The following is a 19,917-nucleotide window of genomic DNA, read 5'->3' on the forward strand; positions in this document are numbered from 1 at the left end:
ATTTTTTCATAAGTAGAATTGCTACCTCAATGCAATACTAACTATAATTATAACTTTATCTTGGTAATCTGAATGCATTCAATGTGCTCATGGCCACATAGTGTAGTGACTAATGCTGTTGAGTTATTTTCACCAAAGCTATTGCATTGAAATGTTTGTTTAGTCAGCATAACGACTGCAGTGTTTAGCTAGAGCCAGCCAAGGAATGCATAGTAGTGCCTGTTTTATGAGCTAGACGCTGCATTTAAGTCATCACAGCTTAAACTAGTTAATTACTTGTGGCTGCATACATATTCTACCTGCTACATAAAACTGCCTGCTGATGTTAAGTTTTGAACTAGTGAATAACCTAAAGCTAATTACTGTCTCCATTAATTTGCCTAAACATATACTGTGTTGTTATCTTATGTGCTGCTAGAATGAGTGTTATTTCTTTGTAATTGTACTTTATACTGCATGTAGCTGTGCCCTTTCAACTTGCTTTCAAAATTGAATTCCTTAGGCTAAAAAACAAAAAAAGGGAAAATCTTAAAGTGTTTATTGTCCTAAACACATTGTTGGTTTGTCTCCATTTCTCTCCCACTGCCTACACTCTTTGTCTGTTGTCCTTTCTTTCTCTATCCTCCTCTACGTTCAGTACACTCTAGTATGAGTCCTCCCCACTCAAAACTTCCCTACTTGTTCTCTGCTCTATCCTACTGCCTGATTCCTAAACTGTTCTTGCCCTTTTGAATACTGAACACCTTCTTACTCTCTCTTTTACAGCTTGTTACCTCGGGTGCTCCCTCTACTCAAATTAAGGAATACCTCCCTTCTCAATGAAAACATCCTCGAACTGCCAGCTCCCCATGCTCCCTTAATGCTACCTACGTGTTGACATTGTTTGAAGAAGCCTCAGTGTATGTAGCTATAACTAGAATTTTGTGTCCAGCTAACAAAGTATAATTAATATTTTCCACCTTCAGCGTGCGAGATAAGCAGCCTACCATAGTCCGCTCCCACTAATCCCTCCTCCAAACCATTTACAAATTACTCAGCTGTCCACTGCTGTAAAACAGTTCCATATAACTACAATAAAAGACTATCCACAGCAGTACTTTCAGTTGCCATTCTCATATCTTGCCACTAGGTGGCAGCATACACCCACATCTAAAGGCCTACAGTATAATCTCTACCTTGTCCCACTAGTACATTTCTACTTTAACTGTCTCTCTCTGCCCCACTCATGAGAATCTGTGGAATACCCACTAAACTTTTGGGTTTTCCCTTAATCTTACTGTGAAAAGCATAACCTACTGCAGAAAATATATAAAACCTTACCCTCTGAATATAGCTACACCCCTGCATCAGAGTCCCAGTCACTCATTACTTTTTCTGGATGATCTCCTACTTGGGTCAACCCGCTCCGTTAGCCATGCGGGCTCACTCCACTCCCCTACCCTGCCCCCAATTCTCACCCGCCCCCATTACCTGTACATTTATACATCCCCTAGCTCCACCCCACTCCAATCAAAAGTACCCTTAACCAAACCCCACCCATTTATAATCATTTACATTCTCCACACACCCTACTAGCCCCTCTACAATGGTCAACATATTAACACTCACTAGTACTCCTCTTACCCTTCTAATCTCTCTCTCTTTTCTTACCCATCTCACACAACTTCCAAACCCTTACCATACCCCTCTTACACCCTTCACTGCATCACACCTTCCCCCTCACTCCCCCTCTGACTCATCCATCTCACATAAACTGTTCACCTCCAACCCAGCATACCTATTCAAACCTAAGCTACTCCCATCCCCATCCCTCCACCTAATTTCTTTTATTTCAATCCAAAAAATCACTAGTCTCACAGAACTCATTCTACCCATCCCCTCTACATTTCCTCACTCTCCTCCTCCAGCATTCACATCTCTCACTTGCCAGCGACATCCACCCTAACCCCAGACCCTCCCCTATCATTAAGGTCACCAAACCCTCCACTCAACCTACAAAATCTAAGTCCATCCACCTCACTACACTTAATGCACAATGCCTTAGAAACAAAATCCCTAACCTTAAAGCCTGGCTCTACCATAACCACCCTGACATAGCCACCATTTCGGAAACCTGGGTCAAATCCTACATCAAAGATAATGAGATTCTTCCACCAGGTTATCAAATCATGCGCAGTGACAGAACCCACAAAAAAGAGATGGAGTAGCTATAATCTACCCCTCCTCCCATACCATAACCCCCTACAGCAATAAAATACCAACCTTTACCAATGCTGAAATCACTATAAACTTCCTAAACGTAAACAACTACAAATCCATTTGCATCACTGCCCTCTATATTCCTCCTGGTGATAACATCAAAACACTTGAAAACATCCTATTGTGCTTCTTCTCCCACATAAAAAATGAAACCTACAACGGTGGTGATACCAACATCAACTGGACCACTGTAACCTCTGACACCCCATCCCACACTATCAACCTGCACAATTTCTCCCAACTGATTCATTCACCAACCAGACCAAATAAATATGGTACCTCTGGAACCATCATTGACTGGATCCTAACACCTCATCCTAATCTTATCACCAAAGCAGGAATAACACCAAATCTTCTGAGTGATCACTTACCTGCCTTCACAGGGCTCCCATCCCCTCTCCAAAAAGAACACTATTACATTCAAACCCGCAACCTCTCATCTTTCAACCCTCTAACTTTCTCAGAATGCCTAAAGCACACTGAATGTTCCCCTCTACAAGCCCTTCCTCTAGATGATTCTGTGTCCTGTTTTAACCCCTCATTCCAAACCCTCCTCAACCAGCAACCCCCCCTCCCAGAACCAAACGCTTCAAAACCAATCCCTGCCCTTGGTTATCAAAAGAAACAAAACTAGCCATGCAACATAGAGACAAAAAAATGGAAACAATATCAAAACCAGAAAAAACCCATCTCCCTCCTAGAATATAAGCAACTTCAAAACTACACAAAAAAGGTTATAACAAAAGACCACAAAGCCCACTACTCCAAACTCCAGTCCTTAGAATTCTAGGACTCCATATCATCCATTCTGCGCCCTGGTAGTAAAGAAAACCCATATCCTAATTCCACCCTCTCCGACCTTGACACAGCCTCCCAGTTCAACACATTCTTCATAGACTGCATAACCAAACTATCCTCCTCCTTCCCACCCCACTCCTCCAGCCCCAGCCCCTCCCACCACAACTTCCACCCCAATCTCCTACCCCCCTCCACACCCTTCTGCCTTAATCCCATTCCCACAAGCACTATAAAAAGACTTCTCCTCAAACTCAAACCCTGTCACAATGCACATGACAATCTCCCACATACCTTCCTCAAACAATCAGCAGACAGCATTGCCTATCCCATCTCAATTGTCATAAACAGATCCATACTAGAATCATATGTCCCATCTATCTGGTGCCATGCTTGCATCATCCCCCTCCACAAAGGTGGCAATAATACTGACAGCACCAACTTCAGGCCTATTGCCATCCTTTCCCTTCTTTCTAAAATTCTAGAGAAAACCATCCGAGCTCAACTCATGACACACCTAACCCAAAATAACCTCCTATCCCCTACACAACATGGCTTCCGCCCTGGCCACAGCACTATGACTGCCCTTCTGTCCTTTCTGGAAACCATCAACCGTGAGCGCAACTCAGGCAAATGTGTATCTACACTATTCCTAGATCTATCAAAAGCCTTTGACACCATCTCCCACAACCTACTCATATCCAAACTCTCCACCCTACATCTCTCTCCCACCAACATAGCCTGGTTTTCCAGCTACCTGTCCAACTGCCAACAAGCTGTCCAATAGAAAATCGCAACCTCCCCTTTCCTCCCTACATCCACAGGTGTCCCACAAGGCTACATCCTTGGACCTCTACTCTTTAACCTATTTATTAATAACTTTCACCCACACCATCCCAGAATCATTTGTCATCCAATATGCAGATGACTCAACAATCATTTGCTCGGCCTTCTCTCCCTCTGAGCTCCTAGAAAAAATCCAACTAGCCTTCTCCACAACAGAACTCTGGATGCAGTCCAATCACCTGGCTCTTAATGCCAATAAAACCAAATTAATGATATTTTCCCCTTCCACAAACTCCACTATTGACAAAGCCTCTTTCACCATACAGAGCCAAAACAACACCCTCCTTGAAATTGTTCCCACCACAAAGCTTCTCAGCATAATTATTGATGAAGACCTAAAATTTGATTCCCACATCCTCTCCACAATCAAAAAACCCACCAAAAGATTGATCTCCTCTACCTACAGATGCAACTGCTTCCTCAGCCCCTCTACCCGTAAAAACCTGGCTTCCACCTTTCTGCTCTGCTCTCTCTTATGTATGGTGCCAGTCTGTTTATCAATCTCCACCTTGGCTTACGTTCCAAATTTGAATCCTGCTACCGCAAGATCTGCAAATTTGCAAGAAATTCAAAATGCTCATCCCACCACTGCCACTCCCTCCTCACCCTCAGTTGGCTTGAACTACCCAACTACCTCAGCTACCTACAACTCACTATTGCCCACAAGCTCATCTTTAAACCTGCAAACTGCCCATCTCTTGCTTCATCTTTAACACCCTACATACTCAAGCTCCTACTCAGATCGACAAACCAAAATCTCCTTCAGGTCCACAAACCAGCACGACCTCCTAGCCATTTTCTAATGTCCTACTCCTTAGCTAAGCAGTGGAACTCTCTCCCCTTTCACATACGCAACCTTCCAAAGCATGCAAATTTCAAATCTCAGCTATTCTCTCATCTAACAGCTAAATGGGAATGCCCATGTCATGCTCCAGGTTAAACCCCTCTCAACCCCCTCTCCTCTACCCTGCACTGAAAGCCTCTCCAACTACCACTACTATTATGCTATCTTATTTACTATACTTTCTCTCAACAACTAGCCTGATACTTCTTCCACACAATTTGGCTTATCTAGCCTGCAAATAGATAGTAGCTACTATTTAAATATTAACCTAAGACCTTATTACATAATATCCTCTGTAAATGCTCAACTGACTAACCTGCAAAGGTTTAGTAACCTTAAGTTTTAAAAGTCTTAAATGTTAACTCTCTAACTGCTTATTACATAATGTATTACTCTTCTGTAAATGCTTAATGGTTCTGTATGAATCTTTTGTTATTCTTTGTAACTTGCAATATCTTGGAGCTTTTCTCCCCGGGCCTCCACTGAAAAGGGGCTCTTTATGGCCCAGTGGACTTCCCCGGTCATCAAACTGAAATAAATAAATAAATATGGCTTAAAAATATGCAATATTTAGAAGAAGATTTAGGATTTCTGCCTGGAAGTGTTTGCATAGGTACTTTTATATCCCAAGTAGACTCCAACAGATTTTTTCTCAGGTAGATGGCAAATGATGGAGGTGTAATGTGGAAGAAACAAAGAAATGAGAAGACATGTTTTGGGAGTATGATGAGTTAGCAGTCTGAAAAAGTCCCTACAGAATATTCTGATAGGAATACCGGGAGAACAAATGACTTTTTGAGCTGTGATGCAAGCTCTGAATTGCCTACACATAGTAAGGCCTTGTTCAGTTTAATTCTGGTGGCAGTCAAAAACAATTAATAGAAAATGGAACTCAAAGTCTAAACCAACTGTTCTTGAAGAAGTAAATATTGTAACAGAGGTAACTTATCAGGAAGTGGGATCTTTAGAAAAAGGTAGGAGTAAATGACATAGAAAAAATGGAAATTGTGAGAATAATACATGCAAAACAATGTTTTGGAGGAGGAATGAGGTTTAAGAGAAGGCAGGAATTAAGCAATTTATGTAACGTGGATTTATTATATCGAATAGAGCAATATATGTGATGTAGAATGTTTGTAAATGTGAACTTGTTAATATGGTTTGTTTAGCTTTATATAAATGTAAGTTTGCTTATGTTACAAGTGATAATTCAATAAAGGTGTCTAAAAAAATATGTCCCATTAATTTGTCTGTTTTTTTAAATATAAAGCTCAACTTAATGTTCAGAAAAGTCTCACTTCTATACATTTGACCAAATGAAGCTCGTGCTGAAGGAACAAAATTAAAACTGTACAACAGTACCTTTTTATAAACTCCAGTTAGTGGAAAATCAGCTAAATTAATAATGCCCATATTATCCACATCCTGGTATTGAAAGTCCATCACTCAATGTCAGTTCACCCAAAATTAAAACCTGTTGAAAGTTCTCCTCCTGAACTCCTTCCCCAATTGATATTCCAATATCGAGGGGCCTTGTATACTTGGTTTCTTGTGCTTCCTATCCAACTTATTACATTTGCAAAACATTTAGAACTTTAGCTGAATGAATTTTTGAGCATAATTATGCTACTAAACATAAAGATGCCAAAAATGCATTGATGAACCATGTTATTTCTTGTAATTTTTTTAAAAAGTTATTTTTTCTTATGATAGAACAACCAGTGATGGATATGAGGGGTGGAGATTTTAATAACTTTTTAGAACTAAGATAATTATATTGGCAGTTTATACAGATTGCAATGTTTTTTTCAGTGTAAACTGATGTTATTTCTTTAAAAAAGTGTGTTAGTTCAAAGGAGCTTAAAGTATACATGACTGTTTAGTTGCTAGTCATGTGATCCTTTTAACAGTTGTTATAAGTGGTGTTTAATGAAGGTTGTGTACTCTTTCTGAGGAAGCTCATTAAAAGTGAAAGAAAGTGCTAAAACAGAGTTTCCAGCATTTCTTCAATAGTTGGTGTTTGATGCATGGTAACTGAGAGGCATACATGTCATATGCAATAAACTTAAACTTTAGGTCGGACTGAATTCTCACAAGGTGTGAATGTTTTAAATCATCTGTCTGTCCCAACATGACAAAACAAATTTATCTACCACTGGCATGCCAGCAAACCCCCAACTAGAGATTTGAGTTGGAGAAAATACCTACAATCTGTAATATGATGGCACCCCGTTGCATGTAGCCCTTGTTTTCTTCACCATTTAGACGTGCTGAATTAAATTCTGCCACTACTGTCTAAGGATTACTGTACCCCACACACTTGATATGTTAGAGGAACATATCAACATTCATAACTTTCATCTAAACCCATATTACTATCTAACTGTAATACCCTTTTCTTCTTTGCTGGATTTTGTTTTAATGCTGTTGTTGATCTTTGTAGTATCTCTATCAACAGTTTACTGCTCTCAGTAATATAATTTAAATATATTTAAACTGCATGACTGTCCTACTGGTACAGATGTCTCTAACTCTGAGTGATTGGAGCTGATAGCAAACCTGTTTAGTTAATAGGGTGTCCTCTGATGATGAAGAAGAGGAGGAACCTAACCAGTAACAGGTTATGTCTGAGTCCCACTCCATTAAATGGTAGGAACAGAGGAGGATTTAAATCCCATATAAAAAGGCCTTGATAGCCTTGACATCAATGGCAGACACCAACTAGAAATAATTTAAACTGAATATTTTCATTTTTTTTCAACTTATTTTGTAAAAGAAAAATTAAATACTTGTTTTCCGACTCTTAACTTAAACTTTATAGTGCATGTACATGTAAGCAGAATATTAAGATTTGTTACAAGAATATACACTTGTACAGCTACACTAGTTGTGACACATTTATTTAGTAGTCATTTTGTGTTTTAAATTAAACACTTAATGACAGTATTTACTTCTTCAAAAGTCTTGATGCTTGAGGTACAAAGGGTCTCTGCAGGGTACTGTGTGTCTGTATTTTGGTGGGAGACTAAAATTGCTAACATCATTTCTTTTATAAATAGAGTATTTTATTACCACTGACAATTGCTTTATTTATTTACTAAGATTCACTGCTGAAATCTTTGTACTTGTGTAATAGAATAGTTCTTGGCATCATTTTGAACTGCACTGAATAGTGGTGCTGCGGTAGCGTTGTCGCCTCACAGTAAGACGTTGTCCTGTTCGATTTTCAGCTAAAGCGTCTTCTGTGTGGAGACATGCGTGAATGGGCGTACCTTAGTTGAAGGTTGTGCATCAGGGCTGGCAACTCGGTACATAAAAATCTACTGCCAATCATTAGTGGACCGGAGTTCCGCTGTGGCGACCCCTAACCGGGAAAAGCCGAAAGATACAAGAACAACTGAATAAGCTGCAGTGATGCAGCACTGCAGACCCTCCTCACAACCCCTCCCCAAACATACCTTAAAGCAGTGATTAAAGCAAACCATGTGCATCAGTGGCTAAAAGGATAAAAAACAAAAGTAGGTATATGTACTAGAACAGTAGTTGTCACTACAAAAGCCATACTGAAGTAACTGTATAGGGACAGTAAAACACACTTTTAAATGTCTGAAGCATAGCAAGGATTAGCTTGACATGACATTTTTCCAAACGTGTCAGTACCTTATGAGGAAAAAGCACAGCAACTTGTTATACTGCATGAAGGAGATTAGAGTGAGTCATAAAAGAACAATAATGAGGTGGGGTAACTGCGTCTGAGAAGGGAACGCCCATAGAGGATGACCGGGGAATAGAGGTTGAGCACAGAAGAGGAAAGTGGCACATTATGCCAAGAAAGAAAAATTAATGGCTGAATAGAGTGCAAAAGCTAAATCAGGATAGTTAAACATGGAAGCCAGCAAAATAGTACCGGCAGTAGAAGACAGAGTAATTATAGAAAACAGGGAACAGAAAAGAAGTCTGAGGATGTACACAGACAGACTTAAGGCTAGAGAGAATGATAATCCGACACTAATTATGAATGCTATAACAGTACTTTTCAGCATTATATTAACTGTGTCCCACAACAGCTTCAATAGCCCATGCAGATCTTGGAAGCATTAACAGGAAGGGGGTTAGACTGAGCACAGATAACTAAGCTGTAACAAAAAGAGAATTTCTGCCTCAATTCTATTAATTCTTTTAATAAATTATTTTGTGATCTGTGAAATTTGTTGTTCTTGGTAGGTAGTTTAGCTGTTTTTATTTAACAATAGTTATGACTGTGCAGCTTTAGTGTTATAAGCTATAATTTTGGAGATTCAAGGTGATATCTCAAGTATAGGAGACATGGGAAGTGAAGTCCCCTTATACACACCTATTAAAATTAGTTATTTAATGGTCTGAATATTTTTATTAAAGGTTTATTTAGTTTTGACTAATGTCTTTTAAGGATTTTGAGTTGCTTCTGCTCATTATGATGTGTTTCAGGGTTTAGATTTTTTAGGGGGTAGTTTTATATTATTTTCTTCTGTCACATATGAGTTTAAGTTGATCTTTTTTTGACAAACAAAATGAGTGCTTTGATTAAAGATTCTGCATTATATGCATTATCTGCCTTTCCAAACTTCCAGGCATTAGGAGACTTGGATGATATGTACTTTATTGCTAATGTACTTATTTATATATTATTTGCATCTGGCTAAAAGTAATGGATTAGCTTTTCTGAAAAGAATAAAAATATGAATACAGACAATAAAAAGGTATAAACATCAATTAGAAATGGCATCAAATCCTCTGTCTTCCATTGTTATAAAAACTGACCTCACAGGAAACTTCATTCACACACCACTCTGTCCTAGTAACATACGTTTCCTGTCTTCTTGCCTGACCTGCTGACCAGAGTCACTTATAAGCTAAGGTAAAAATATGGAATAAACTTTGTATTTTGTGTAGAATAAAATATATTATCCTTGTAAGTAACAGTCGATATGTTGGGTCTATATCACGACGTCGAACGCACAGGTGTTCGAATGTTGTAATAATGAACCCATATGTCTGAAATGTGAAAATAACGAAGCCATGGAACACCGATTTTTTTTCAAGGGAAAAAAAAAGTCAGTGAGCCGTTTTCGTGGCTTTGCTATTTCCTTCACTGGGGTGCGATCTCGGAGTTCGTATATTTAAGTAGGGGGGGTGCGGGGGATGTGGGGGCAAAGTCCCCCACATTAGTATAATTTTAAAGTGTACGTGTTTTTTTTTTGTTTTTGTACTTTTTTTCTCCCAGGGGAAAAAAATTGCTGTTCTGTGTGTTCTTCTTTCTTGCATTTCGAACTTCCCGGTTCAATATTACATCATTCGAACACTTGTGCATTCGACAATGTGAATTAGATCCAGTATGTTTATATTATTTAAATAAAATTTAGTAATATAAATTTTCCTTCATAGACAGCAACATTAATATGAAAACTGACAGTCCAACTTGTGTACATTCAATATTCTTGTTATAATTTAGTTCAAATGTATGAAAAGGCCCTGCTTCTCCCTGTATAAATATCTTAGCCTTTCCTTCCCTTGTTTCTTGGTTTAGTAGATGAAAGTTAGCCTTTTTAGTTATTGTCAACTCTCCCAGTAGTACAGCTTTGCAAAACAACTTGCATTTGGCAAGTTTTATACAACTGCAGAGTACACACACTTGCCAATTAAGGGAAAGACTTTGCCCTTCTGCTCTGTTGATGAAAATGTCCATCTTAATGAAAAGAGCAGCATAAAGCTTTGTATCTGAAAAGTGTCTTCATTTGTGGAGAAATTGATGGCATTTGTAGTCATAAACATTGTGTGCAATCACATAGGACTTGTGCATGATAAAAATTATGTACTGCACACTTAACACAAATCACAGTAGACGTAATGCATAACACAACTGAATGTGCAGCTGCATTCCTAGAGTAGTCCATGTGCACAGCTGTTATGCCAGTGAAGTCCTACAGCATGCTCAATGGTTTCACAAACTTGTAAAATGAACAATCCCAAAGGATGTAGCAGCAAACCAAGCACCAATAAAAATAATATACCACCACACTTACAAAACAATAAAGGAAACCACCAGAAGTTAGCAAAGACCACCATTTATTGTCGGTTTCATCTCCAAGAGACTTCATCAGAATGAATTAAGCATACATCAGCAACTCCTTATATATCAAACCACTAATTGAGTTCAATTAAAAACACAGAATTTAAAGATACAGAGACCAGGGCATATGTAAAAGCAAAAACAAGTCATTTTAAAACCTTCAATCTCCTATTTTTTAAAAAACATTTAATGTTAACAGAATCATTTATACCAGGTTGTTTATCAGCTCCTAGCCTTAACTGCCACATAGTTTCTCTTTGCTCAAGAAAATCCCTGAAGGACCCACCCCTAATATTCATCACTGCATGTTCTAAAACTGTGAACAAATATTGTTTATACCCCTTACATTTTAGGGAATGCCTAAGTAGGGCGTTGTTAGTATTTTTGGTCTTATACAATAATAATGTTCCTTTATTCTTTTGCTTAATGTCCTTGTAGTCATTCCTACATAAAATTCACTACAAAAAGAACAGATAGCAATGTAAACTATACCACAGGTATTGCAGTTATATGTTCCGTCAACAGGAATGGTCTTATTTAAGTGGGGTAGGTCAACATAAGGTCCTACTAAAATGAATCTACAAGAGGTATAGAAACCACATTTATACATTCCCTTACAGCATCTCCCTGTGTCATGATTACCTCTAGTAAGGGAATAAAATTGTAAACAATTTTTTAAACAGTGTGTATTCTTATATGTAATGTTAGGCTTGTTACCAACAACCTGTAATAAATCATAATTCCCTCGTAAAATATTCCAGTTTCTACTTATAATAGATCTTGTACTATGTCTGTCAACAGACATATCCAGAACACATGAGGTACCATAATTCCCTTAAATGTTCAAGTTAGTATTTACACCACCTGAAACAACTTGTTTTTTATTATTAAACCCGTATAATAAAATAGGGGGGAAATCATGAACCCTTCTTTTCCTAATCTCTCCAGCAAGTTTGTTTAACAACTCAGAGGAATATCCCCTCAGTAAAAACAAATGGTAAATTAATGTTACCTCTTTTTCAGAAACAGTATCATCTGAAATCATCCATGACACATGTATAAACTGTCCCTTAGGTATATTATTTTTCATGAAAAATAGGATGGTTACTTGAATAATGCAAGTAACCATTGACAAAACTATCCTTTCTGTGAATGCTACTGTTAAATTTACTGTTATATATGTCCCATGTTAAGGTGTCATCCATAAAAATGGACAGAGATTAGGGAAAGAAGAGTTAATGATATCCCCCCTATTTTATTACTACCCAGATACATTTTATTAAAAATATTATTACCCCCAGATACATCCAGACAGCAGAAGCAAGCCTTCAGCAGGTCAAACACACATTTGGTGATGACCCAGGTTTGTAATACATAATAGCTGCAGCTAGTTTCACCATGATCTGGAGATTTCTGGCACATGTCCTTAACCATAGCTCCAGTGCATATCCAGCATTGCCAATATATTGCCCCTGGGTAAAATTAAACCTGCACATACTGCTCATAAAAGTCACACATATGCCGTAAGTAGAACATGGGTACTTCTTGGATGGCCTCCCAATATATTCTGTATTATACTGTTAATTACAGACCACCTGGTAGTTGAAGGACTGGTAGCTGTTGCAGTTAATGTACCTTACAGCTTCATAGGTTCATAGGAGATTACCAGGCTAACAGCTTTAGAACCCTTACCAGCCTAACCAATATAACCAGATTTTTACCCAATATATGGCCATGATGGGCAAGAGGATGGCATGGATTTCTGCCTATGCATTGAGTATCTTTCAGATTGCTCTGATTTGCCTCATGTTACTCCAGGAGCTTACTGCAGACAATAACTCTAGAGCTAGTAACTATAGTGACTGTATGTATCTATATTTACATCTATATCTACATATCTTTATAGATAAATATTATGTATGTGTGTCTATGTTTATATGTGTGTATATATATATATATATATATATATATATATATATATGTATCTATCTATCTATATATATATATATATGTATATATATATATATATATATATATATATAGAGAGAGAGAGAGAGAGATCTACACCTCTAAATCACTCCACCATGTTTATCCTCATCTGCTTTTGCAAAGACAGTCATTTTAACAGTGTTGTTCATTACAATGTCATGTTACCACCATTAGCATGCTATGTGGGCTGTAGCATTTCTCAGCCTTCACTGCTCGTCTGAAACCCCCATACCCTACACATGGCCACTCATCATGCAAAATGACTAAACACAATGTAAACAATGTATCTGTATTCCCAGGGTTAACTTCTTTTTCTGAATTACCAAAGTTAATGAGTAAAAATGCATGGCAATACAGTGAGTAAATAAGTATCATTATTTCCTAGGAACAAAGACATTTCTTTCCTGCAGTAACATTTCTCATTTTGGGCACCTTTCCCTTTATGGAGGAATGTCTCAGGGCTGCAGGTGACAGTATGCTTACTTTTTATAAAAGAAATGGTAAGAATTGATGCTGACAAAACTGGACAACACGAGAACCAGATTAATTGAACTAAAACATAAATTGATATGTTTAACGACCATACGAATCTTGTACCAGTGACAAGTAAATCAGTGGCATCATAGCACAAAAATGAATGTGTTGTGAGAAAGCACATGAAGCAGAGAAATGTTCAGACAGATTTCTTAGCTTGTCCTAAATCACCCTAAGTACTAATGTCCGTTTAGCTGTTAAGGGAGAGGAATGGTTCAGTAAATTGCTTTGAAAGATAAGAATAACAAAATTGCTGTGAGGTCAGTAAATCATTTCATGAAGGCAGTCATAATGCAACTCTGATCAATACAGCAATGAAACACAAACCACAGCATGTCACAGTCTAAGCACATAACTTCAAACCATAAAAGCATAAAAAGTGTTATTGTGAGCCCCCCCCCCCCCACAATAAACACACAAAGTGCACTGACCCCAAACTCATGATTCCTTGGAGCAAACAATAGTTCATCAGTGGGAGTGATTTTCCTTTCAGAATTATGAGTTCAGACAGACTGGGGCATGTAGATTTGTGTTATCTAGTACCCTGCCATTCAAGATTATGTCCTACAACCCATTGTGAAGATGGTACAATGCTTAACAGAAATGGATGAAAACATCAGTTAAAGAAAATGTCAAGGTTACCAACACAGGAAAGGTAAACATTAGAATGTAAGCATTGATTTAACCATGTTCAGAAAGGATGATTTTGAAATAAAGAATGCTATAGATGTAAGGACCTCTCATTAATTTTGTTTTATTTGTTGACTGGGAAAGTCTGACTAGGTAAAGTATCCTTTTTTAATAGAGGTGCGGGTAGAAATGCTCCTCAAAAGTAAACAATATACTCAGCATTCAATATGTGTTCACTATAACAAATATTTAGTAAGGTGATGATTACTTTAGTGCATACTAACCTACTGAAATGCTCTGCAAAACACTAACAAATTATGGTAATAGTATACAGATGTGGAAGGAATTAGCAACACAGTCCTGTAAGATAAACTAGCCATTAAGGTAAGTAGGTAAAACTCTAGAGTTTGTTAGTTGTGTAATCTATCTCAGTGAGAAGTGGAGGTTAGTCCATAATTTAGAGATATAAGTACAGTTCAGGGATTCCCCAAAGGAGTTAAGAGTTTTAGGACTGGAAGCAAGGTACAGAGCTCTTAGTCTATGATCTTTTGGTGGCCTGTACCACTGAAAGAGAGAAGTAAGCAATGAACATTTATGTGGTTGGTGGAGGACGTTATGAGCAGTTTTAGCTGAATAAGGCTAAGGTTGTTGGGGAGGACAATTCAGTTAATTAGAGTGCAATATAGTGATGAGTTTTGTTGGGAAGGTTAGCTGCAAACTTAACTATTTTATTGTAGCTTTGTTCAGTTTCTGATAGTTGTGAGGTCTATAAGTTGGTGAAGATCGAGGGAACATATCTGAGAGAAGGCAACAGGTAGTTGTTATGTGAGCATAATTAGTTACATAAGGTTTTGCTCTTTAAAAGACATTTAATTGTTGCTGAGTATTTTTAATGGCTTGTTGGAAATGGACATAACATTTCAAATTGTCATCTGTAATAACTACTAGTAGTTTTGCATAGGAGATGTATAAGGGTTTTGTTTACATAGGTGATAGTGAAAGCAGTTTTTGCACCCGAGCTAGGCTTAGAAGTGAATACAAGTAGTTAAAAGTATTTTTTTTATCAAGGGCAGCTGAGATTGCCATAAACATATCTCAGAGCCAAAGGAACATCTCTACTTGCCTCCACAAGAAAATGTGTTTTATTCCAAAAACAGTTGAACACTTTCCTCCCACAGTAATACATGGACTTTATCAAAACTGTGGAAAAAACTTTGGGGATAATAAGTGTGGGGGCAGAGCAAATGAGTGGTGAATCATCTGCGTATTGCATTAGGGTTGCAGTTTTGAAGTTTGTGACCAGATCAGATATAAATACATTAAATAATATGGGTCCTAATAAGGATCAACGTGTGTCGTCTAGTTCAATGGGTAAGAAAGAAGAGTAGCTTTTTTTTCCATTTAATACATTGACATCTATTGCTAACATAGCTGTTAAACTACAAGATGGTTTAAAAATGCACAGTCATGTCAAGTTTGTATAGGGGTTTAGGATGGAAGACAAGCCTGAGTGTTTTAGACATCCAAAAAGAATACAGATAATAGTTTTCCTTCATTTTGTTGCTATGTGTGATGTCAGGCAATGACAGTACTGTGGCCTGTACAGAAAATGTGCTGAAATGAGGAAAGTAGATTACTACTTTTAAGATATTTCAGTAATTGTGAGTCAATACACTTTTCAAGGACCTTAAATAGTGTGGGGCAATATAACAGTTGTCCTATAGTTTGATTGTTTAGTAGATTTGAAGAAATAAAACTTATGAAGACATAAAAAGTAAGGGTCATTCAAAAGCCATTTAGCTAAAGCACTGGTATGTCCTTAAGTGGTCATTTGCATACATCCCATGGACATCTATTACATGAGATTTAAGGTATTACACAATGAGCTCTTTAACTTGACTAGATACTACTTGCAGATTTTACTGAGTGGTTTATCTGTGTGACCTTTTTATCCTTATATAAACTTTGGATAAAGGTTTTTCTCAATTTAACTTCTTCAAGTTTTTTGGGGTTTCTAACATCATGATGGGAATGCATCCCATTCCTAAATCAGGGTATGATTAAAGTTTTTGATATAAGCCAAAAGTGCTCTTTGCAGCAGTTACAATGTGCTCAGAATTTACTCCTCCTGATATTCGTACAGAGTTACATGTTTTGACAGCATATCTAAATATGAGTGTAAATTCTTTTTTATTAGACCTGATACCCCTACTACTACTGGAACTATTTGGATATCTTTTTACACATTGCTGTCATTTCTGCCTGCAAAGCCTGGTATTTTATGACTTTCTGCATGCGTCTCTCTATGTATGACATGGTACTCCTGTGTGGCAGTTTCTATGACCAGTGCTAATTTAGTCTTTTTAATCTGAACTACTATATATGATTTTCTTGCTTCTATTTTTGGAACCATTGGTAACGGGTGATCCCATATGAAATAAACGTCATCATTCTCTGCGATACTTTGTGGTTCATGTTTCCAGTGCTTCTCAAATACTTCAGCATTGTAGTCTTGACACAATTCCCAGAGTGCAACAGTCTTGGCACATTATTGTGCCTGTATTTACAGAACCTGCATTTTTCTGTTCCTCCCAACATTACAATGGACTTTGTAAATTAACATGTATATAGTACACTGTCCTGGGTCACCATTATTAACCTTTCATCTTGTGGTTTCAATTGACCTCTCCTTAACCATTCCAGTGTCAGATCCTGATAGACATAAAGTTGTTCCGGTAGATCTCTGTACTTGCCATATTTATGCCCTTAAGACGTTTCTTTCCTTCTCATCTGAACCTTCTCCTTATATTCTTTCTTTGATTTTTTGGCACTTTCAGTTGCTGCCTGATTTTCATCTACTTCTGGTTCGATTTCCATTCTTGCTTGACATAGATGTGCTTCTACTAAACTAAGCAGAGAGGTCATCTCAAACTTCTTCTCATTAAAACTTTCACTATGTTGGATCTGGTGAGGTCAGCAGATATGTATGCAGTCCAATGACTGCAAATATATACATGTAATCAGTTTTGAGGAGGCCCATACCTCCTTCAGAACAAGGAATATATAATCTTGATATACACAGATTTTTATATATCATTTGATAAGCATGAAGAATTTTTCTTGTTTTCCTGTCCAACTGATCCATTCTTTTTGGAGCCAGTCAATCACCCTAAAACTGTAAGTTAGACCAGGAAGATCAAATTGGTTTATATCCTGGATTTTATTCCTAGATGTAAAGGCTGCCTTCACTATTAGTTTTAGTCTTCTAAATTATTTTTTACTGAATTTAAACCTACTGACTTAACTGAACCTATGAAGGAATATCTGAAGGTGGTACTGCTCAGTGCTAGAAGCCCTAACAAGAACCTTCATTCCCTGCATCCTTTCCTCTCCCTGGAGAATGTAGAAACTGTATGTAATGGAGACATGGTTTACAGTTGCTGAGAGTACCCCAGCAATGCAAGGTTATAATGTCTTTCACACCTTTAGACCAGCTACTATATAAGAGTGAACTAAAGGTGGAGGAGTGTCACTGTATACTAAAACTAATCTGATATCCAGACTAGTTAAAGTGTATGACCTACTCAAACTCATACATGTCCAACTCACCATAAACAGGGTGTCATACCATATCCTTTCAACATATAGCTTCTGCTCCATGTCCCAGGATACCCATACTACCCATCACAGTATACTAGAGTGTCTCACTATACAACCTAATACAATATTCATGGGAGATCTAAACTACCCCTCTATAGATTGGGAATCATACACCACTTCTAATGCACAAGGCCAGCAATTCCTAAACTTTGTTAATACTAACATCCTGAAACAGTTGGTCCATTCTCCTACCAGGAGTACAAACAACTTTGACCTTGTACTCATGAACAATGTTCCTCACACAATGTAATATCATCGCTCATCAGATCTGACCATACAGCAGTACTATTTGAAATAAAAATTAAATCCAGGGATCAAACAAAACCAAAATCCTTTAAGAACTATTCCAAGGCTAAATTCTCTCTACTAAGCAACACCATAGCTGAATTCCAAGAACCTCCAAATCCAGTAAACTCCATAGAATACACTGAGCTATTTACAAACTTTCTGTATAGCCATATTGATAGTTGTATAGAGTGAGCTATGCCCACTCATATTAAGAATACGACAAACTCAATAGACAAGCCACCTTGGTGAAATCACAATAACAACTGGTTATACAACAAAAGAAAAAAACTCTTGGTGAAGTGTAGGAGAAACAAAGCCATACGTATTAAAAGTCTCCTGAACTCATATGTAAGGCCATGAAAGGAATCATCGTGGACATGATAAGACATAGGTAACCTGCAAACACTGGACTCATCACAGTTCAGCTTTGTTAAAGGAAATTAAATTAAAACTATTAAATTTGGTGGACTTTTCTGAGAGGGTCACCAAAGCACTGGATGAAGGTAAGACTGTGCACACAGCATACCTCAAGTTGACCAAGGCTTTTGATTAAATCCCCTCTAAGGCATTATAGATAAGCTTGTTAATTTAGGTATAGACCCATTTATCAACAACTGGATAGCCAGCTGGCTCACAAATAGGACCCTGGAGGTCAAAATAGGTGAGACCACCTCCATCAAGAGGCCAGTCAATAGCAGAGAACCCCCCCCCCCCTCACACACACACAGAGCTCGGTACTGATCTTGCTCCTCTTTGGCATCTGTTTTTTTTTGGACTGGAAACAAATGCTGAAGGTTTATGGTTGACTAAGTTTGCAGATGATTGCAAGCTGGGGGTTATCATCAACTCTCCTACAGACACTAGCATTCTTCAAGAAGGTCTGTCTCTGACTAACAAGTGGTGCCAAAGTCATGGTCTTAAACTCAATGCTAAGAGATGCATAATTGTACCCTTTGGGAAATCAACCATCCCAACTAATTACCATGTTGATAATACACTCATAAGAGCCAACCCAGTGGTCAGGGATCTGGGTACAGATGTAGTCAGTAGCATTGGCTTCGACCACCACATATGGCCACAGTGGTTTGGAAATCCTTTTATGTTGCACAACTTATAAATAAGGGTGTGGCATCTAGGTCCTTAGAGGTCATTATCCCAGCATACTCCACCCTTATCAGACCAATCATAGAGTACAATTCTCCCTTTGATATCTACCTGACCAGCCATATGCAGCAACATAATGCTTGTATTTTAAATTGCTTAGGAAAGAGGTGATAAATAAACTTGAATTTGAACTTAATTTACCAGACATGAGAGATGTACCTCACTAGAGGTCTCATCCTCACTTTTGGCAAATCATTCTTTACTTCCATGACTGTTATGACCAGAAAAGGCACATCATTTTCATGTTCTGTTTGCTTTTTCTCTTTTGTTTTATTTTTGTTTTCATGGTACTTTCAGTATAATTACTGCTGTCAAAACAATACCTGCAATACACTTAGGGGGAAAAGATGTTACTTTTGTATTGATTCATATTAACAGCATGCACTCAGATGCTTACAAGTGTTGTTGTGTTGTGCTTAAAAGTGTTTAGTTTATTTTCTCTTCTTTGCTTTCCATATTTTTCTTTTTTTCATTTTCTATTTATCTTCTAGCCTGGACAACTTACTTCAGTGTGGAATTATTTATGCAGATAATTTGGTCGTTGTTGACAAAGAAAGTACTATGAGTGCAAAAGAAGACTACATGGCTGATGCGAAAACTATCGTTAATGTTCAAACGATGTTTAGGTAAGACCTGTAAACAACGTAATGTTTGCAGCAGTATTACTACAGAAGATATGGATGCAACATAATATTCCAGTGTTCAGACTGAAAGAATTAGATTACATTAGAGAATTCAGACTATTTATCTAACCTGAATAAAGCACACATGCTACATACATCTAGTGCAATTGATTATA

General features: G+C 37.6%; 1 protein-coding gene across 1 annotated transcript in view; it reads left to right on the plus strand.

Moving 5' to 3' along the window:
• Window positions 1-19,917, plus strand: part of LOC122790589 (potassium channel subfamily T member 1) — a 1,237,971-nt gene that overhangs the window by 906,955 nt on the left and 311,099 nt on the right. Inside the window, exon 22 of the mRNA XM_044058115.1 lies at window positions 19,610-19,744. Within this exon, the coding sequence (XP_043914050.1) occupies window positions 19,610-19,744 (135 nt within the window). The remainder of the gene's footprint in view (window positions 1-19,609; window positions 19,745-19,917) is intronic.

Source organism: Protopterus annectens, chromosome 16.part0 (genome assembly GCF_019279795.1).
Source record: "Protopterus annectens isolate FY-2018-M chromosome 16.part0, PAN1.0, whole genome shotgun sequence".
NCBI classification, from domain to species: Eukaryota; Metazoa; Chordata; order Ceratodontiformes; family Protopteridae; genus Protopterus; species Protopterus annectens.